The 21,357-nt window shown below is 39.7% G+C and overlaps 4 protein-coding genes across 9 annotated transcripts; 1 reads left to right on the top strand and 3 right to left on the bottom strand.

Moving 5' to 3' along the window:
* Nucleotides 1-134: 134 nt before the first annotated feature.
* Nucleotides 135-2,295, bottom strand: nudt7 (nudix (nucleoside diphosphate linked moiety X)-type motif 7). 2 transcript variants are annotated; one of them, XM_005470886.4, is made up of 4 exons: nt 2,119-2,295; nt 1,816-2,021; nt 983-1,141; nt 135-882 (listed from the first exon to the last, which is right to left on the bottom strand). In XM_005470886.4, the coding sequence occupies exons 2-4, from the start codon at nt 1,969-1,971 to the stop codon at nt 529-531; spliced, it is 669 nt and encodes a 222-aa protein (XP_005470943.1). In that variant the 5' UTR covers nt 1,972-2,021; nt 2,119-2,295; the 3' UTR covers nt 135-528. The 2 variants fall into 2 exon arrangements, with proteins under 2 accessions (XP_005470943.1, XP_003440424.2); XM_003440376.5 differs by having other exon boundaries at nt 1,816-2,295.
* Nucleotides 2,296-2,996: 701 nt separating this feature from the next.
* hprt1l (hypoxanthine phosphoribosyltransferase 1, like) lies at nt 2,997-9,365 on the bottom strand. 2 transcript variants are annotated; one of them, XM_003440375.5, is made up of 9 exons: nt 8,912-9,363; nt 8,491-8,597; nt 7,915-8,098; nt 7,620-7,685; nt 7,515-7,532; nt 7,181-7,263; nt 6,310-6,356; nt 4,609-4,685; nt 2,997-3,556 (listed from the first exon to the last, which is right to left on the bottom strand). In XM_003440375.5, the coding sequence occupies exons 1-9, from the start codon at nt 8,927-8,929 to the stop codon at nt 3,509-3,511; spliced, it is 648 nt and encodes a 215-aa protein (XP_003440423.1). In that variant the 5' UTR covers nt 8,930-9,363; the 3' UTR covers nt 2,997-3,508. The 2 variants fall into 2 exon arrangements, with proteins under 2 accessions (XP_003440423.1, XP_005470948.1); XM_005470891.4 differs by lacking the exon at nt 4,609-4,685 and having other exon boundaries at nt 8,912-9,365.
* A 773-nt stretch (nt 9,366-10,138) lies between these two features.
* Nucleotides 10,139-15,382, bottom strand: psmd7 (proteasome 26S subunit, non-ATPase 7). Its single transcript, XM_003440374.5, has 8 exons — nt 15,213-15,382; nt 14,723-14,814; nt 12,996-13,088; nt 12,808-12,905; nt 12,620-12,700; nt 12,417-12,508; nt 11,199-11,397; nt 10,139-10,757 (listed from the first exon to the last, which is right to left on the bottom strand). Exons 1-8 carry the CDS (start codon nt 15,284-15,286, stop codon nt 10,488-10,490), a joined length of 999 nt encoding a protein of 332 aa, XP_003440422.1. The 5' UTR covers nt 15,287-15,382; the 3' UTR covers nt 10,139-10,487.
* On the top strand, nt 15,307-20,454 carry LOC100698024 (dynein light chain roadblock-type 2). 4 transcript variants are annotated; one of them, XM_005470889.2, is made up of 5 exons: nt 15,307-15,445; nt 16,132-16,210; nt 18,725-18,892; nt 19,018-19,095; nt 19,941-20,454. In XM_005470889.2, exons 1-5 carry the CDS (start codon nt 15,443-15,445, stop codon nt 19,994-19,996), a joined length of 384 nt encoding a protein of 127 aa, XP_005470946.1. In that variant the 5' UTR covers nt 15,307-15,442; the 3' UTR covers nt 19,997-20,454. The 4 variants fall into 4 exon arrangements, with proteins under 4 accessions (XP_005470946.1, XP_005470945.1, XP_003440421.1 ...); XM_005470888.2 differs by having other exon boundaries at nt 19,945-20,454; XM_003440373.3 differs by having other exon boundaries at nt 19,018-19,082.
* The last annotated feature ends 903 nt before the right edge of the window (nt 20,455-21,357 follow it).

Below are 21,357 nucleotides of genomic sequence, written 5' to 3' on the forward strand. Positions count from 1 at the left end.
ACGAGACAGTGGAGATTGTTTTTATCGAGAACTTTGTGTTGATGTGCTTGTCAACATTACTATTGTTGCTGTGAAACGCTTGATCAAAAGGGGCAGCCATGATAAATTAAATTGCCAATAGTGTGAGCTGTATCTTGTGTGTAATCAGTTTGCTCACTTTTCCTAGTTCGCTTCTATTTCACATTCTCCAACAGTTCTGTTGTATCCGTTCTGTGTAGCTTGAGCTTTAGTATCTAGCCTTAAGACCCTGCAGTAGGGATAAAGGTCAAACCTGGCGTGTTATCATACATCTGAACTATTATTAACATGTAATTTTGCCTTTGTCTGGACATTTGTATACTCCTTGTTTATATCTGTAATCCTGCTGCTACATTAAATGAATTTTGAAAAACTGAAAATATCTTTTTATTTGCATCTTTTCACCACACTCTGGAAAGTTTATATACATCCTTTCAAACAATTATTACACACATTCATAGAAATTATACAGTAAATTAAATGGGGCTTCAGGTGTTGTGGAAAAGCTGTTCAGAGTTTACTGATTCTTCTGTGTAGGATCTGTTGGAAGAATGCTATTGGGTCCTCGGAGTCAAAGCCAACTTCAAACTCGGGTTTCTTTTTAAGAGCAAGGACAGCAACCAGGATGGCCAGCAAGGCAGTCAATCCCCATATGTGATATTGGCTTCCCGAATCAGTGTCCACAAAATAAAATGAGTGCAGCAGCCCCGACATCCCAACGACACCATATGTAGAGTGGTGGTCTTCCTTGCTGGTGAAGAAGTCCAATGGGACTGTGAACACAGCACTGACCTCAGCTGGGTTTGGACTGGGACAAAATGACTCCTCTATGAAGCCAACAACTGGGGTCACCAACAGACCGGTCTGTTGACAAAGAACGACAATTAGGAGGGGGTGATTTGAGAAAATGGATGAGACTCAAGTCAGTCAATACTCTTAAAGAAAATTATTTGTTTTATTCTACCTTATTAATGATTGGGAACAGCGTACAGACCACCTGAACGTCATCAGGCGATAGACCTATCTCCTCCTCTGCTTCTCTTAGAGCTGTGTCCACATCATCATGGTCACTGGGGTCTCTCTTTCCACCTGGGAAACACACCTCACCAGCACTGGTCCTCAGCTACAAAGAAACAAACATAAACAGGATCGATTTACAGGATGGATGGAGACAGTGACCAAGAGAGAGCATCCAACTCAGTGTTATCTCAGCTGCTACACGGTGAGAGGAAGGGTACATCCTGGACAGGTCTGTTACAGGGCTACGCAGACACAATCATTTGCATTCACATTCACACCTTACAGCCATTTAGAATCATCCATTAACATAACCCCACTAACTGCCGTCTATGGGAGGTAGCCATGCAAAACGTCAGACATAAAGACCCCAGGCAGACGGTGGGTTCAGGCCCTGGACCACCGTGCTGTGAGGAAACAGTGCTTGCCACAATACTGCCCGTGGAAAGACAGTAGCGAGAGTGAAGGTTTATAAGATGTTAGTGAGACGACCTATATGTATTTATGTATGTTTTGGAGATGGTGGCTCTGACAAAAATACTTTTTGAGAATGAGTACATCAGAGGGATAGTTCGGGTTAGAGAGGCAAGGCTGAGATGGTTTGGAAGTGCAGAGGACAGAGTGCCTACATTGGAGAAGGATGTTGAATGGAGGACATGCACGGGGTTGGTGTGACAGAAAAGGAAGCTGGGGATAGAGGTCAGATAAAGGTAGATGAAATGCTGTGGCGAACCCCAGATAGAGAAGTCAGAAGAAACCGCAATTACCCACTCAAGTTACCTCTTTTGAACGTAGCGTCATCAAGGTGTACAGCCGCCCACTCCTCACGAACAGCGGGATCAGCACAGAAGCTCTGGGCAGCACTGGCAGATAGGAAAACTTACCTCCTATGTCAAACTGCTTTAAAATGCCTATAATCTCTTCTTTAACGTGCATGATAGTGAGTGACCTGGTTAAAGTCCGTCTTGAACAATCTGGAAGGTGAGCTTGAAACAGGATTTTCCGGTCCGACTTATTAGTAAATAAACACAAAATCTTGGAAAACAAACGTTGACAGCTAAAATAAAATACTGTAATGCTTACAGTGAAGCTAACGTTAGCAGCAGAGCTAAGTCTAATCAGTCCATAGTAGTTCAGAAAACATCTGCGTTGCAGGAAAGCTAATGTGTATATAATGGTAAACTTTCCCCACACCATTCGCCCGGCATTGACAGCTACTTCCTACTAGAGTTTAAGCTAACACTAGAAAAGGATGTGATGTCAAATTGTGACAACTTCCGCTTTAGACACAGTTATTCAATTAGCTGAAGCATTTGGTGTTGATGCTTGAGCCTCAAAAAGAGTAAAAGTGTATTTTGAGAGTATTTGAGAATTTAAAACAAATTCTCTAATAGGATCACGGAGATTATCATGACTGCGGAGAAACTCGAGAGAGGGTATTTTTGTCGCGTTCTTTTTCTCTCTGCTGCCTCCTTTAGGGGTCGCCATAGTGTCATTTACCTCCATATCACCCTATCCGTAGCTTTCTCCTCTGTCTCACTAACCCATTGCACGTACTCCTTCCTCTTTTCCTCCTGCTTGGCAGCTCCATCTTCAACATCCTTTCCACAGTATATCCGCGATCTATCATCTGCACACATCCAAACCATCTCAGCCTCGTCTCTTCAACCTGAGCTGTCCATCTGATGTACTCATTTCCTAATCCTGTACATCCTGGTTACCTCCAGCTCAGCCTCCTTCCTGATGCAATCCCACCTGTACTTGTCATTCTTAACCACAGTCTTACTGCCCTGAAACATGTCCTACACCCCCCTCACATACTTTTGCCACTCCTGACTATTTCATATAGTACCAAAGTAAAGTGTGTTTTTGTAATTAGTTTAATGTAGGCCTATTACGTTTTTTAAAAAACACGCATAAATGCAGTGTTACTCCCTCTTCTGGGAAAATAGAAAACAGACTCGAGGTTTCACTGGGATTTGTATTGCTGTAAAGAGGTCCTTGGTGAAAACATTGGACATGAATCAAAACATACAGTACATGACAAGTCATTTTATGGCATAATGAGAGGATATGTCTTCAGTATAAATCCAAACTGGAACATTCGAAGGCTACAAATAATCTGACAGCTCACTGAAAATAAAGCAGTAGCCTGAGATGTGCGTACTTCCATAATAGCAAATTAATGACATTCTTTATCTCCACTTCTATTCAAAACTGTTATTTACACCTTAATTCTTAACATAAATTCAATAAATTGACAACCAAAATATTGATAATATACAGAATTAATCCCACTTATAAGGGGGGAAAGAAATGTTCTTAAAGTTAGTTACAACCCACAAGTCATTTTTCGTGGATTCGCATATAGAAAAATAAATACGTTTCAAAACACAGCAAAGCTAACGAGGCATGTCACAGTGGTCCAAGTCTTCAGCGATTCAGACATCAGCCTCTGCAGCACTTCATCTGCTCACACTTTGTACTTCTCCTTTGCTTGATCATTCAGTATACAGATGTGCTGAAGAAAGGAAGGGGGGAAAAAAAACAACAGAAATGCTGAATATCATAGCACTGGTTTCACTAAAAACCAGTGACACCAAACATGGCATCCTCATGGTGAGTAAGCAGGCAGAACATCAGGACCCTGAATCTGCAGTTGCGTTTTATTTTTATTTCTTTTTTTTTTTTTTTTTTTTTACACCTCTTTTATTCCTACTGCAGCAAATATTTAAGGCCAAGTTATATTCACAAATACCTTAAAACTTTAATACAACACTACACAACCATATAAAAACATCATTTGTTGCCCAATCCTGTAACTATACAAAACACTATAAATATACTTTTCCACTTTCAAGATTTTTGAGGATAAAGTGACTAAAACTAACCTCAACAGTCTGCCTAAATAATGTCATGATTTGGCTCAAATTGGGCCTCTGGTGGGATGACTATGTATGGAAGCATAACTGGTCCACATATTGTTATGGCACAACTAGTTCACTCAAACTAAGCTCAAGAAAATGTAATCCCACTTAGACCATTTAGAGAAAATGATCTTTTTCTTTCAGTGAAGGGCAAAATCAGTTTTTAATGCAGGATAAATCCTGATAATGCATATTAGAGGGGCCCTCAAAACAACTATGTAAAAACAGTAATATCTAAAATAATCTCATCTTAGGTCAGACTGATAATTTGTGAAATATCAAGCCAATTACTCATTCAGTATCTCAGGTGCACTTGCTCTTGTGAGCATGGAAAAACATCAGACATTTTCCACATCTTTGGGTAAATAGAATGGATTGGCACTTGTGCACTTTGTTTTTCTACTCTGAGCACTCAAAGCACTTTTTACTACAAGCATCATTCACCCCATCACACACATTCACACACTTCCATGCCAATGGATGCATGGGGGCAAGTCAGGGTCCAGTATTATGCCAGCTTGCCAGCGATTATTAGAACCACAGCCATCTCCAGTGGATGTTGCACTAACCCAAACCAGCTAAATCTGTGTTAGAATCACCTTTATAATAGGAGACCTTGAGTAACCAACTTCCAAAAAACACTTACACTGAGATCTCTGAAGTACTCGTTGTAATCCAAAGCATAGCCAACCAGAAAGGCATCCGGTACCTCAAAACCGATGTCTGGGGGGGAAAAAATTTAAAAAAAAAAAAAATTACATTATAACATGTATTTATATTATATAAGTAAAATCACATGGATACTGGAGTGGTTGGCACTGTACAAAGCTATTAGTGTGCTAATAACCTTTATCAGGAAGTCAATGGGTCTGCGGAACAACACTGGAAACAAAACCGAAGGCAATCACTCAAGTTGCCATCAAATGCAGAATATACCAAGGTGTCCCCACTGCTGTTCTGCATAGGCCTCAACCCTCTAAGCCAGCTCATCATTAAGAGCTGATACGATGGATATGAAGGGGTGGAGTCACCAGAAGATAAAATAACAGATATATAGGACAACTATAAGTACCTGTATATACCACAGGCCTACGAGAACCATGATAAAGTCACACAAAGATCAGCCACAGCCATATACCCCCGAAAGGTATTGTAGGTTCTAAGAAGCTAGCTGAACAGAAGGAATAAGATCTAAGCCATCAATGTCTGTGCCCTATCGATCATCAGATACCCAGTTGGAATAACAAACTGACCACAGGAGCAGAGAGATGGCACTCATGTCAAGACACAAAAACTCCTCACAATGTGCAGAGCTCTCTACCTGAAGTCTAGCACCCTGAGGGTCTACGAGCAACAGAAAAAGGAACGGGGAGGATTAGTGAGTGTCGGAGTGTCAGAGCCAAAGTCCAGGATGAAACACAGAACATCTCAGGTCACCAGAAAGATTGCAACCCGGGGAGCTGCTCCAAGAATACCTCCGGCAACTGAGGATAGTTAGGGAACAGGACGAGGAACTATCATGATGACCAAACCCCCATGGAAATCTTTTCCTGGGATGTACCATCAACGGATAGAGGAAGGAGCTGGCATCAAGAAATACTACCAGTGGATAGAAAAAGATGGCTTAGAAGAGAGTTCTGATCATAGCAGTATAACAATATGGTCCTATCAGAGTTTGACTTCTAGACAGACAAGCAGCTGCTGACCGACCAACCAACCAGACATAGTGGTGGTTAACAAAGTGCATCTGTGATATATGTGGAAATCTCAGCAGACAGCAAGGGCAGAAGAAACAACTGGAGCAGATGGGAAAGGTAAAGTCCAAAGTGGCTGCAGTGATAGGAACATTAGGAGCTGTGAGAAGGGGAAATCTCCCTATGTAACATCACTGATACAAAGGGTTACAAATAAGAGAAACCAGAAGCTACTTTTAAGACCACTGGAAGAAAACAAACAACAAACTGGCTCTGTCATAAACAAGCAGTCACTGCTCTTTTATGGTCTCAGTGAGGTTGTACTTAAATAGTCAGCGCTGTACAGCAGAAAGTCAAAACACTTACAGTAACAGCTGTCCTTGAGGGACGATCTTAAAGAGATTACCCAACTCAAACCTAAAAGCATTACATAATCACAGATGGTGTGAGTAGGGGGTTATAAGGCTTGCATTAGTACATAAGTGCCAGGCTCGGCTACATTTAGAGTAGATTTCCCTGAGATTAATTATAATCCTGCTTCATTAAAATTTTCACTGGGTCTTCGAAGAGTCGCAAATGACTGAAAGTCACAAATTGAGCCATACCATTCATCACTAAACAGAGAATGCAGAAGAAAAATAAGAGGTTCTCACAGTCTGGTCTATATCCTGAACTTCTTGGGGTCCTCTTCACCAGGAGACTGGAATGATAAGTGAGGAAATGAAGCTTTATGAAGAAGTCAAAGACAAAGAGCTGTCATCAAAAGAAAGGCTATTCAGGTCACATTTTACATCTTTCACTGCCCTGTTACATCCACCCAAACATGGCTATTTGCAGTCCAAGATTAAACTCTTTTTTTGAGCTTATGGACCCGTGTACAGACAAAACTGAGGAATCCTATTTCACAAAATTACATTTTTTACTGTGGTAGATTCTAGAAAACGACAATTCTAACTGAAAAAAGAGAAGCTTGTGGATTGTAAAAGTGTCAGTTCAGCTGCAGTGTGCTCGAAAGACATTTCAGTGGTAGATATTGCAAAACCTCAGGGGGAACAGAAAATAATCACATGGTTCGAAATCACACTCAAGTGGGAGGAGCTTTATTTTTTCCTGTGGTAAACTACCCCTTAAAAGTCTATAATTCTATTTAAATGGGTATGACAAAAAACTGATAGGAGACTATTACACGGCACACATCACAGCCACAGAGATGTTCCTCCCAAACTACTGTAAGTGGTGCAAACATCAGAGGGGAACTGTATCGGCTGAGCACTTTTCCTGTTTTAACCAGCTATCAGGAATACATCAGAGAAATGGCCTCTGCCTCCACAGTGCAGTTAATAGAACTGCAGATTAACTCTTAAGCTGCTCCATCCTTCCGTCACATCACATCTCTAATACAGTCCTAAAGGAGAGTATCCATTAGCTAGATGCATTTTGTCTCTCTGAAGACATACCAGCCAGTTACTGTGGAGGTCTGTAATTCAGTCTCATGCACTATAAACAGCATCTGAGGGTGCCTACCTTACAACTTTAACCATCTTGGGATTACATTCACTCAGCAGGGAAAGTAGCGTTTCCATCGTCCTTCCCGTCTCCACAATATCCTTTCAACAAAGCCGGAAGTTTTCAAATTAGAGATGTAAGCACAAAGAAGCATTTATCAGATATCATGTCTGATATTTAATGTTAAAAGCAAGAAAACATAACTGCAATTTAAAACCACTACAGTAGCAGTAATAAAATATGTTGAGTATTTAATGTTTTATTTAACTCTAATAATAGAGAACATGTTTTAGATGTAGATTTTTTTTTTTTATCCACATCAGCCACCTGAATGATAATAACAAGAGCTTACCTCAACAATCAAAACGTTCTGCAGAGCAAAAAAACAGAAGCAAAGTTAATAATTTAAACCTCTATGAAGAAGACAGCAGTATTCCTCTGTGACAGAAAGACTAACCTTGCCTGAGAGATTGGACAGCTCATCCCCTCCAATGACTTTAACTTTGTTAGTTGACTTATCATTCTGGGAGAGGGGGAGGGGGGGGGGGGGGGGGGGGGGGGACACACAAAAAGGAGACAGTGTCCATAAGCTCAAACTCCCTCATAATGAACATTTTTATCAAAAAAAAAAAAAATCTACTTTCCAAAATGCCTCTGCACTGCAGCGTTTTTTAACAAGATTGCTCTCATTTGTACTTCTGCCAACTCCATTTCCCTCCCCTCACATCCATGAAATGAGAAAGGCGGCTTACGCAGTAGCTCTTCACCCTAATGAAATCCACTGTCAGCGGGACTGATTTATCGCTGTTCTGGTTCAGTGATTTAATGTAGTCGAGGAGGTCTGCAAAAAACTTGTAGCCGCCTTTCAGCACACACAGAGCTACAATGTGGTGTCCCCCCATGTCTCGAATGATGTCGCGGGCCAGACGCTCTGTCCTGCATCAAAGAGGAGGTGGGAGAGAGAAACAGTGACAGAACTGTAAATCATAATGAAGCCTAGTTCCTAAATGATGGGGAGAATATCCTTTAAGTGATTTTGCACTTTAGCACTACTGGCATCGAGTCTACATATACCCTCAGACCCACATACAAATCCACTCCTGGTTGTGGGTAGCAGTATTTTGTATAGTGCACACCTGTTTTTCATACCACACATTCTGAAAACATGATTCAGCTCCATTAAGTACCTCACGATTGCAGCAGCTTCCCATCAGTACACCTGTGCAACCAAGATGTCTGCTGTGAACCCACCCTCCACCCCAAAAAACAAACCAAAACAAAACAAACAAAACAAAAAACCCAGCCAGAGAGGTGACAAATCAGTTTACCTGTCCATGATGAGTCCATGTGGGATAATCACCTTGTCCAAATCGTTCTCGTAATGTCTGGGAACACAGAAAAGGTCCAGGTCGTGGCCTTTCTCATCATCAGCTATCTGGAACCAGAAATTGACATGCGCAAACTATTTGGCACTGACAGATAATGTGCGCCAAAGATGCGTTAAATCAAAGTGAAGCCCCCCACCCCCCGGCAACACCGACCCTCTCAACCACCTGTTTACCCAGTTTACTGGGCGAATTAGTGGTAGGATGGTAGTAAGGTAAAAAGGCATGACAGCTTAGATTGTGAGGAAAAAGCTCGTGCCTCCTCCTTCTGTTTAAAAGGGCCTACCGTGCGCCGCGCACAACCACACCCCGACAAGTACGAAACACCCCAGCCCGGAGAGAGGACGGCAGCTGGCAGCCTCACCTGCAGATAGGAAGCCATGACACCGGCGGCCGTCCGATCCGTTCAGTCGCAGCGAAAAATCTGAACAGTCATGCTCAGGTCCTGAGAGGAGAAGAGGAGGGGTGTGTGGAGGTTTGATGACAGGAGGCTGCACGAGCGGCTCTCCTCTTTTCCTTTTTTTTACGGACCGCTTGTGAGCTGGAGCGGCACACGCGACGCTCCTCCGCCGGGGTTTAAGCCCTTTACGTCAGAATCCAGTTTGCCTTTCCGATAATCTGATTTGTCCCACACAACCAGGGCTTAAACGCGCTATGGTGGTGTTACTTCTGCTGCTACTTCGCGTATATTTTGGTAAGTGAAAGAGCGAGAAACTTCCAGCGCTGGGGAGAAGCTGCAGATGACGCAGTTTAAAAAAACAAAAACATGCCAGGTGATGGCTCCTCCTCATCAGAGAGCTGTGCGCGAGCGTTTATCACGCATCTGTGCTCAGCGATGATTTCACAGACAGGCCCAATACATTAATTAAACCGCTTTTAACTTGAAATTTATGTGCAAGAAATGTTTCCTGTAGCTACATTAAAATTTAAAAAAAGAGAAATGTTAAATGATTATCACAATTGTAATTAAAGTGTTTTTATTCTTTACTAATGCAAAACTTGTGTATGAAAGAATAAGTGTGAAAAAGTTATACTGAAACAGGAAATGCACTGGGTCATTACTCATTAAGGTGCTAGCGGTGTCTTTCAGACTAGTCAGAACCTTTGCTGAGGACATTGCTTTACTTTGCATCATCTGCTAGATGAGCTGCAAATGTGAAAACAAATTGTGTGCAATTTCTAAATAATCTAAAGTATTTTCTTTTCCCATTATGCCCCATTAATAACAGTTTCTCTACAGGGAAACATTTATTATTCCCCTGGCTTTCTTACCTTAAGTATTTAAACTGAAGCTTAGTTTTGCTGTATTTATGTAGTATCACTTTAAAACAAGTCAGCTGTATCAGTTGACTGTCCCAAGACAGTTGGCAATTTGTCAAGTTTAGCAATGCTGAGTTAAAACTGCCCTACCAATTTACATAAACATACACACACAGCGTAAGCCTCGCACATTTGTTTTTCTCTAACTCAACTTCCCCTTCCATAATTATAAGTGGAGTCACAATTCTATAATTATAATGGTGACTTCAGCACGCTTTTAAATATTTTTTAAAAAATGTGTAAAAATGTAAAGACAGAATCAGAACAATCATCTTATAATATGATCCAAGTTTAATGAATGATACAGAAACATTTTCCTCGAACATACAAAAAAGAAAAAAAAAAGCAACACCGGGTGTTTGCAACTATGAAAACAGGACACAGCATGTTCTCACATTGGCCAACACCGACGAGCAAACATCATCTCTGTAGGATAACAAGTCTTTGAGAGTGCCGTTTGTGACCATGAGACCAAATCTCAAATGACACCGTTCCCCCATATAGAGTCCTACTTTTAGCCCGAGACCCACATACAGAGCTGTGCCCGTGGACACAAAGTAGAGCACCATCCAGAAGATGGCGGTGTGATTTGAGAGAGGACTGCAGAGGAAGAACGCTCACTATTTTTTCTTCTTCTCATCTTTCTTGGCACCGTCTGCTTTCTCCTTCTCCTTGTCTTTGTCTTTCTCCTTGTCATCTTTTTTCTCTTTGTCATCCTTCTTCTCTTTCTTGCCTTCCTCCTTTTCCTGTCCTTCCTTCTTTTCTGCATCTCGGTTGGAAATCTTGTTGTTGATCAGGTTGTGCAGAGCCACCACAGAGCGTATGAGCGAGGCCAAGTAGACCACCAACATCTGGTCATTGGTCTTTAGGTAAAAGGCTTTTGTGAACTCCTGCAAAATACAAAAACTTGCATATTATCATAGCAAAGCAAACAACTTAGTAGTTTATTATGTATAATAAAAGACATTTTCTATTGCTGTGATCGCGCAAATTGGATCTCACACACACACAGCTCATATTCACACCTAAGGTTTTGTTTATCACAGCAATTAAAAACACAAATTAGCAAGGCATATGAGTATTTTATCATGATATTGAAAATGCCAGTTCATTTTTGAGTTTTGTTTGAAAAAACTATCACACTAAACACAATTTTCCTTATTAAGTTTCTGCATTGATTATTAAAGTATTTGTAAAGCTTTAATGAAAAAAAAAAGGTAATGGCCACATCTTTAACATGAAATTCCCAAAGTAACATACAACTACACGTGTTTTATAATCTCTCTCAGATTAAACATGAAGTAAACAGACCTCAAACATAAACAACTTACCAGTAGATTTACATCAGGCAGCAGGTTGAAAACATCCTGCAGCTGGTAGATGATCTGGTGGTTGATGGGAAGTTTGCCTGCAGCCACCCTCTCTAGATAAGAGCGGATGTCCAACAGCTTAGAGTTGAGTCCCTTTAGGCCGTGAACCTGGTTTGTGATGCGTTGTGATAGTGTGCCCACCGTTGTATCTTTGATGTCTCTGTAGACGGGATGCAGCAATAAGTCAGTGACCACAAGTATTATCCTAAAATTATGATGCAAGATCCATGGCACTTTTTTTTCTTCAATGGTTTTGTGGCACATTTGGCTCACACATGTAAACAAGAATAAGAATCAACTTGTTTTTTAATTTTCTCCTCATTTGTGTTTTCATTGATTTCAATGATCCCCCCACCCCACCCCACACACTGCAGTGTAATTATGCATGTTAAGGCCACAAAAAACAATGCAGTGGTTGCTAATGTGATGCATCCTCAGCACAACCACATTACACTTGGTCAGACGCGCATGTTCACTAAAGACAGTGACTGCAAGACAAAGACTGCAAGAAATTGATCAGCACAGTGGACAAAAGATATGTTATTTCCTCTGACAAGAACAACAAAATATTGCATGGGACATAAAGAGGTATATCACAACTCATGAGAACTTTGTCACTTCACATCCATGCAGTTATAAAGGATTTTATATTTTGCCTTTTCTGCATTTAAGCCAGCTGAATAAACATTTTATATGTTGTCAAAAATGTTTTAATTAAAAGGAATGAAGCACAGTGTAAAGGTGAACGCAGTGCCCGGGTAATTTAATTGTGGTAATTAACTGGTAATTAATTATCCGTTAATTAATTGTGGTAATTTAATTGTGTGTTAAATTTTGGTCCAATTTCTTTATTTCTATTTTTCTTCTTCTTGGGCTGCAATTTAGGCGAACGAAGATGAATGTTATGTTGATGCAGAGATTTTTACATCAGCAGGAACATGAAAGCAGAGTTATGTTTATATCAAAGTCCAATAAAAACATTTTTGTCACTAAAATCAATCAATTTTTATCTCAACATCAATCAAAATAATTGTGATAAAATTTGCCGTAATTGTGCAGCCCTGGCAGTGCACAGTTAATGCTCTGTACTGTTATACCACTTATTCTTTGTTTATTGAAATCTCTATTCGAATAACAGTGTAGCATTAATGTGTTTAAATTCAAATCTTTGCTCAGTACCTCAGAAGGTGCTCCACTCCCACTTCTTCTGCTTCCTCAGCTCCAATCTCACTGGTGACATGTTCAAATGTCTTGGATGTTGGTGTGCCATCCTACAAAGAAGGAATTACCCATATGAATTAAGATTTTTGAATATGATCTGAGGAAAAAAAACAAAACAAACTACTTGTCCCGACTTTTGTTGCCCCTTAGCGATCACTTACATCATGGATTTCCTCCACGGAGATGTATGCTTCTGTGGGCAGACCGAGATCTTTGGGCTTCACGTCTATGATGACCAACACCTGGAAGTGTAAAAGAAATGTTTATGTCAGAATGAATAGAATTAAAGCAAGTTGATGTCCACAAACATGCACATTAATACAAGGAAAAAACATATCAAGTTACTTACCGAATTGGTACAGTACCGCTTGATGAGCTCATTGATGGCAATGTCATTCTTGTGTAATTTGGGTCCTGTGTGGTACCAGCCAACTATTCGTTCTCTGGCTGAAAAAGTGAACGCAAAAGTATGAAAATCTGAATGACACACTAACATTAAAAACATACTAATTTAAGAGACAGAAGCACTGCTTTTACCATTAACTTTCTTGAACATGCCATACATGTTCTCCAAGTAGTCATGGTCCAGGAACCAAACTGAGTCATCCCTGTCATCCTCATCAAATGGCACTGAGGAGGAAAAAAAACAAAAACAAGTTGAGAGTGAGTCAAAAACTGGCTCAGAATACATATTCACTTTTAGAATAATTCAGACCAATACTGTGATTGGCAATAAATAATGAGACATGAGACAAGCCTGACTTAATAGATCTTCTTAAACTGGTACACCACTTAGTTTTACACTGGTGTCCTGTAATCGCTTAATAGTTAGAATAAACAAAAATAGTAATTAAATGAATAAGGACATGGCGCAGGGGAGGAGAATGTCAGATAAATACTGGGGAGCAAGAGCACATAGGGATGTGTAGGTGTGAAGGACTTTATAGGCCACAAAGACCCCATTATATCCACCGTACAACAAAGCTGACACCAAACTGATGTCACATCTGCTGTCGCAAGTCTGCTTCTGGCAGCTATGTATAATCTGGTCATAGCCTGTACATGGCCTGTACACTCACTACAGCTATAGCCTGTACATACTTATAATTATAGTATATTCATAACATACCTTCATACCATGTACATTGTAACATACCTATAATAGATCTATATTCTGTAATAAATCTATATTATTGCTAAAGCACTTTCTGGATGGATGCAAACTGCATTTTGTTGCCTTGTACTTGTGACATGTGCAATGACAATAAAGTTGAATTCTATTCTATGCTATGCTATGCTACGCACCTCTCAATTTTTGTAATCTGGTGTGTTGTGCCACTGCCAACACAGTTGAAGACACAAGTGTGTAACTGTGTCAATTCTAACCATTGTTTTAATGCTCTATCAGTACAAAAGAGATTCACAGCTTATACAAAGGGAGATGTTGTGACAGTCTGAAAAAAATGAGACTAAATGCTTTAATTTCACTTTTGACTTCTCTTCCTCCTATATCAGCACTGATGTGGAGATTTCGTCTGATTGGCGGCATCAATTATTCAGAAGAATACTGCACCGGCTAAATTATCCACCAGCTCTGTGCTCACACTACCGACAGTGCATGAAGTCACCAACGTGACCAGTGTACTGAGGCCTTAAGGGTGGTGATGATGTGTTGTCGGGACAATGTGGGTAAAAACTGGCAGCTGAGTTATGAACGCACTGCGGCATGTCCAGGCACATACAACTTCCTAAAAATGATTCCAAGCTTTAAAATGAAAACAAACATAGGTGTTTGAACAAATGTTTTATCACTGCTTTAGAAATGGCATTTGTCTATTTTAACATGGCATAAAATGAATCAGGTTGGTCACCCATATGTTAGTGGACATGCTTGTGTCAAAAAGAGGATGAAAAGCAAAGGTCAGAAACAGAATACTAGAGATTTCTTTACTTCAATTGACAAAGATGTTTAATGGTTATTAAATGCAAGAAAATAAAATAAAGCCGAAATCACAGACTGTGGGATGCTGCTGGACTCGGTAGACTACAAAGCTAAAAGATATGTGGGAATAATATCATCAAGAAACTAACACAGGCACTTTAGTCATAAAATGTCCGTTTGTGACTGTTCTAACTAAAACACATCCCGTGAACACACATTTTCTAAAGACATCATCATATTACAGTGGAAATTGACAGTGTAAATGCTTGGCTTAGGTATTAGTACATTTTAAGGTGAAAATATGTCTAAGGATGTACTTTACCTGCAAAACTATTTGAGACGTCCAGAACTTTTTTCTGCCATGACCCCAGGAGGACACCGACCACTCGTTTCTGATTTCCCACTTTTCCTATTCTGTAGATTGAAAAAAATTAAAAAAGAAACGAGCAGAGGAAAGTGTTATCGTCACAGATTTCTGTAAAAATGTAATCAATGAAGCCCATACAGTCTGACTCGTTAGCTAGCCTGTAAGCTAAGCTAGAGTTAGTGCACAGCTCCGTCATGCTTAACGACACCAGATCAAACTGTTCGGGCATGTAGATTAGTGTGTAGAAATGCTAATGAATAACACTGTTTTTTGGATTCATTTACAGCTCATACAGTTCATTGACACTTTCAGAAGCTAACTAGCTAACGGCACTCTGACTCAGCATGGCTAACGTTAGCTTAGCCTAGCAGCGGCGTCACACTTCAGGACACTTTGGAGTCCAATATTGATAATAAGACGGAACTTAAATACAGATCTCACTGACCTGTTGAAATGATCCACCACGCTGAGCAACACAAGGGGGTGAACGACCACATTTTCCACCGCTAACTCCGGCATTTTCGCAGGCAGGATAAACAGAATACAACACACCTCCACACAATGACGGCTACGCTACACTTCCGCTCGCTCCTGACGTCTCTTCCGTTTCTCTTGGCAACAGAGAGAAGGTAGAGACGCACAAAAACGGCAAGAAGGCAATTGAGCACCGACGAAATGGTACGACTTTATGAGCAACTTTTAATTCAATTCAATTCGGTTTTATTTATATAGCGTCAAATCACAACAGCAGAAGCCTCAAGACGCTTAAAGTTATAACTACTACATAATGATAACTTTATGTTTACCAAACAAGGTGAACAATACATCAACCTGCCAGTACTTATGAGCTACCGTTCTTTTTAAGGGTATAAAAGTATTATAACAGGTTTACAACCCGAAATGATACAAACCACTATCAAATAACCACTCAAAGTAGAAGTATTGGCTTTATATTTAATTTTGTGTTCATTTATTATGTTATATTTTTATTTTCTCTTTACTACATTTTAATAATATTATACGAAACTAATCACACAAGCACGATGGATTATGAACTATATAAGACAGAAAGCCTTAGTATCTGTTCTGTCATTTAATTCTAGCAAGCTACACTTAGTATCTGAAAATGAATGACATTTCCGATAAGTAAGTAAAGTCAAATGGGGGTGACTTTACCCCCATTACTTGAGTATACCTGGAGTCACTTATATTTGTAAGACATTGTTATAAATCATTCAAGTTTGTTATCCCACTAACAGTCGAGAAGCAGGGTGTAAATAGGCCACATATATTAATAACAATGTCCTTGGAAAAGCCACATTTTTTATGTAAATGTGTGCCTGATCATGTTTTTGGTTGAGCAGGGTGAGGAAGTTGAGGCACAAATGAAGAGGATTGAAGCCACTAAAGGTGTGATTGGAACGCTAGTTGTCGATCCAGATGGTAAGCAACACCAAAAAGCAGAGCAGTACTGCTCAGAATGATGCTCTGTCACTTTTTTTTCCAAGAGAGGAAATAAAATATTCATGGTGGTCATAATGAGTTGAAATGGAAGAAAGTTAATAAAGGCAAAAGACAAAAATAATGGTGTGCGGCAGCTTAAAACCCTCTTTTGGTGTCAAAAAGTTACTGTTGGGGTTTCCCAAAAAGGCACGGTGTTAGTTTTGCAACTGATAGCTATCAACAGTTCATTTCAGTAAATAACTAGCAAGAGCCGCACAGATTAGTGGCTCATTAAGACATGTGCTCCATGAAGGCCTACAAGGGAGCAAGTTATCGCCTAACAAAAATAACACAGTGTAACTGCATTGTTAACACGTTTTCTTACACCAACACTGTTTACCATTAGATCGTGAGCCCCCCTGCATGTGTGTGAAGAACGATCCAAATCGTACACACTACTGAAAAAAGGTGTGAAGAGATGTTTTCACTTTGTATTGATCTCTGTGCAGAAATGCAGTTGAAAAGCTGAAATGCAGCTCAGTTTTGCTCGGTTTCAGTAAAATACTATTACTACAGAGGACCAGAAAGGGACTCAGCTCTAAATATTCTACATGAGGACAGAGTGAAGTGTTACAGGACAGAGTGCTGTGCTCACAGCTTTGAGTCATCCACCCGCCACAAAGCCTTTTCAGTGCTCAGTTAAAGTAGAAAAATGCTGTGTAAGTACCAGTCTATTTCCATTCACAGTTACACACTCTCTGATAACATTTAGCCTTCTCATTCCAAATAACTAAGCACTCTAACTGTCACAAACCCCCCAAAACAATATGTCTGCTTTTACTATGTTAAATTTACTGTTAAACTGCTTTCAGCACCATAACCGACGCTGTGCCTCTTAAATCCCAACAGCAGCTTTTTAATGCCAAAAGATAGTTGTGCTCTAGAGGAGAGCATTAAAAAAATCTGGCCCATGGGCAGTTATTATTGCTGTTCATATGTATTTGGTTTCCCTTTCAGAGACCTACAGTGAAGCAACGGTACAAGATGCATTAGGCAATGGAAATATTTTTTTTCTTAAATAATAGATTTGCAGTGTTTAAGATTTTTAGTCAAATTATCCAGTCATAAAACTCTGCAACACCAAAAATCATTTTTATGTAGTTTGTTTTTCTCCTTCTCTCAGATCTGTAATATAGAACATTTAAATATCTTTGAAAATGCAACAGTTGAGAGAAAAAAAATCAATAAATAAAGAGAGCAGATTAATGTCTGAATCTTACAGTATTTAGTACTAACTTTAAAAAAAAATACCTAACCTCACATGGCATACAGACGAAAAAAAAATCTGTGCTTAGATCGAGTGTTAGAGTCCAGGTTTACACCGTGGAATAGTTTATAATAAAGCAGCTCTCCTCTGGATGAATCCTGCGCTCCACCTGAGCTGTCAGATACATCTGTCATGTTACGGCTGTGTGCAGACAGGAATAGGACCCAAGGTGCAGACTCCGGAGACAAAACGGTGAACTCAAAACAGCTTTATTGCTGAACAAAGAAAATCTACAAAACCTAAACTGAAAAGAATCTAACGAAACACACACACAGGGAGCCACAGGGAGATACACACAGCATGAGGGACGACGCGACAGAGAGCACAGGAAAACACAGGGCTTAAATACACAGAGGGAGCAATCAGGGAATGGGCAACAGGAGGGAAACACAGCTGGGGCAAATCAGGACTAACGAGACAAGGAGAGCAAAACCAGATACACTAACATAAGACCGGGACCTTCAAAATAAAACAGGAAACATAACACAGATTGAACTTACAGACACAGACTCACAGGCACGCACTGTAACAGAGAGAACAGAGACATGGGACCAGGGCAGACACAGACACTGACTGGACACGGGGATATAGCAACAAAGGATACACAGAGACGCGAACTAGACAAGGGGATACAGCTGACAGGGGAGACAGAGGAACTAGAGAACATAGACATAAACCATAAGACAGAACTTAAGAAACAAGAGACTAGAAATTATAAATAATATAATAAACTCAAAAACCCTGGGTCAACGACCCAGGCATCCTAACAACATCTGTAACTGTGACATTCAAAATTCACTAGAGAATAAGAGAGGGAGTGAGAGGGCCTCAAAGTTAGAGTGTGTGGGCAAGTGTCCCCCAGGATAGTGTGACACAGAGAGAGAAGACATATCCAGGGAGGAGGGAACTGAAAGCACCATGTAAGAACTGATGAAAATGGTCAGACAGATGACTTTATGGTTGTAAATTTAGTCTGTTTGATCACTTTTGCTCAGTTATGCCTGATCAGTGTGTGTAAACAAGTAACAGCTCAAACATGTGCATGACTGATGCTCTCAGCTATTCAAACAGGAAGCACTACACCTCTGCCAAAAAGAATATTTATCCAGGAAAATATTAAAATGAAGTCTGAATATACAGACAGTCTGAATGTCTGATGAATTTCTGATGAATGAATTTCTTTTAAGGTGTTCCCATCAGATCAACTTTGGATCAGTCCATGACTCTACAATATGCAGGGCAACTTCGACAACTTGTGATATTGGCCAGAAGCGCAGTCAGAGATATTGACCCGCAGAATGATCTCAGCGCCCTCCGAGTCCGCTCCAAGAGCAATGAGATCATTGTTGTAACAGGTGAGTGTAAATTAGTTAGGGTTTGTTGACTTAATGATTTTAGTTGTTGTGATGTAGTTGTTGACTTTTGGCTCAGCTGTTTGCCTGCATTTGCATGGTTCAGCTTGTCTTTTATGTCTCTGCAGAGAACAACTATCTGGTGATAGGCATTCAGAAGCTTCCTGAGCCAGATGTTTCCATGAGCAGGGAGGTAGGGGTGTTGGGTGTGTTGCAGCACCACCTGCTAAGTGCAAAAAGAAAAAGAAAGAAAGACAGAAAAGTTTTAAAATGGGTTAAAATATATTTCTGTTGTTATTTATCTTTTCCTCCTTTAAATAACCAAGCATCATGGTCAAATTATGTCACATAGCCTTGTCACCAGGTGCTACAAATGCATCTTTCAACTCACAATTGTAAAAGCAAATTTTAGATTTATTTATCAGTTTGTTTGTTTGTTTGTTTGTTTTAATGATTAGCTTGTAAAAAGATCATAAAGGAAGAGCAGCAGATTGATAAGCTCCATCCTCATGCTCATGGAGGCTGCAAACTCTTTGAATTGTCTCCGTGTGTATCAGTGTCTTCTTCCAAATCATAATTTTCCAACTTCTGGTCATGGTTATGGTCAATGATGATGCCATTGAGTATGACACATCTGTCCCAGATGAATGTTCTGATGGACTCTTTGAACTCATTGGACATTAGTTTCCAGAATCAGGGAATTTATCACTGTAACCTCTAAATACCAAGTCACCTTGGATTATATTGTTATATAATCCAATAATTATCAAATACAGTGTATGCCCAGCATTGCATATCAGTATCAAGTATTTTTTAAAAACTATATGAATTTTTTTTTTTTATATCGACTATATGGGTCACTTTTTAACTGTTTCCATCATATCAAATAAAAATTACCCTTGAGGTAAGGTATGTATACACATTCCACTATCTTGAGACTGACTCACTATCCACATAGGTCTCAGAAACAGCTTCATTGCCCTGATACTTTATTCATCTTGTTCCTCGTCCTCTTCTTCCTCCTGCTGATCAGACTCTTCCTTATCCTCAGACAGGTTCTCCCTTGGGAATAGAGTATCCTGGTTGGCTACAGAAGGAGGGAAGTGATGGCTATTGATGTGTGCACACTGAAAGACATGGATGAGATGAATGTTTCAGCTGAGAGAAGAAAAGAAGGAGGCAAAATAACGATGTCTGTCCTTGAAGCCATTTTTAATCACATCATAAGAAGACCACAGACATTGTGAGGCCGTGCACACTGTCACCACTAGATGGCAAGACAGCGTTATTTTTACAATTCACTGGTGACAAGTTCAAATGTCTTGGATAAATAAACTAATACTCGTCTCGACATGTTTTGGTGCAACTTAACATTCACTGACATCATGGATTTCATCCAGGGAGATGTACACTTCTGTATGCCTGACTGAGATCTTTGGGCTTTACGTCTATGATGATCAACACCTTGAAGTGCAGAAGAAACGTTTATGTCAGAATGAATTGAATTAAAGCGAGCTGATGTCCCTAAACATGCAAATTAATAAAAGGAAAAATCAAATCAGTTACATTCCAGATTGGTACAGTACCGCTTGATGAGCTCGCTGATATTTTTCAAGAACACGTTCTCAAAGTTGTCATGGTCCAGGAACCACACTGTTTCTTGTCATCCTCACGAAATGAGACTGAGGAAAAAAGGTGCTGACACAGTGAGTTAAAGTATATATTCACTTTTGACCATTTAGGTCAATACTGTGCTGGAGCAGTAATAACACATGAGTAAAGACCTGATTTTATGTATATTTTTTCATCTTAAACTGGTACACCACAATGATTGCTTAGTTCAAGAAATTACTCCTACAACTACATAATAATGTCCCGCTTTAAAATGAAAAAAACAAACAAACAAACAGAAAAAAACAATACCAAGTAAATGCAGGTCCATTACTGCTAATAAAATACCGATGCTGATACTTTTAACCTATAAAGTGTCAGGGGCTGGGTCTTTGACCCAGCATTTTGAGTTTATTTTGTATTTTTGATTTCTTATGTTATATTAGAAATATGTTAAGTTCCTGTGTTGTTATTATTAGTTAGGGATTAGGATTAGGATTCAACTTTATGGTCATTACACATGTATAAATACAGGGTAACGAAATACAGTTTGCATCTAACCAGAAGTGCAAGAGCAGTAAGTGCAATAAGAGCAGATTATAAACAGATAAGCGGAGAACAAATATACAGATATACAGATATATACAGATAAGGGTAGTATAAATGGTGTAATAGTTATGAACAGAATTATGTACAGAGAGACTAAATATACAGATGAGCTACAGACAAATATACAGATGTACTATGAACAAATACACAGATGTGCCACATATATACATACATAGATGTACCAGTGTGTGGCAAAGAGTGCTATGAATATATCTACAGTAGTGGAAACATAGCTCTCTGAACAGGCT

This window comes from Oreochromis niloticus, linkage group LG7, assembly GCF_001858045.2.
Source record: "Oreochromis niloticus isolate F11D_XX linkage group LG7, O_niloticus_UMD_NMBU, whole genome shotgun sequence".
NCBI classification, from domain to species: domain Eukaryota; kingdom Metazoa; phylum Chordata; class Actinopteri; order Cichliformes; family Cichlidae; genus Oreochromis; species Oreochromis niloticus.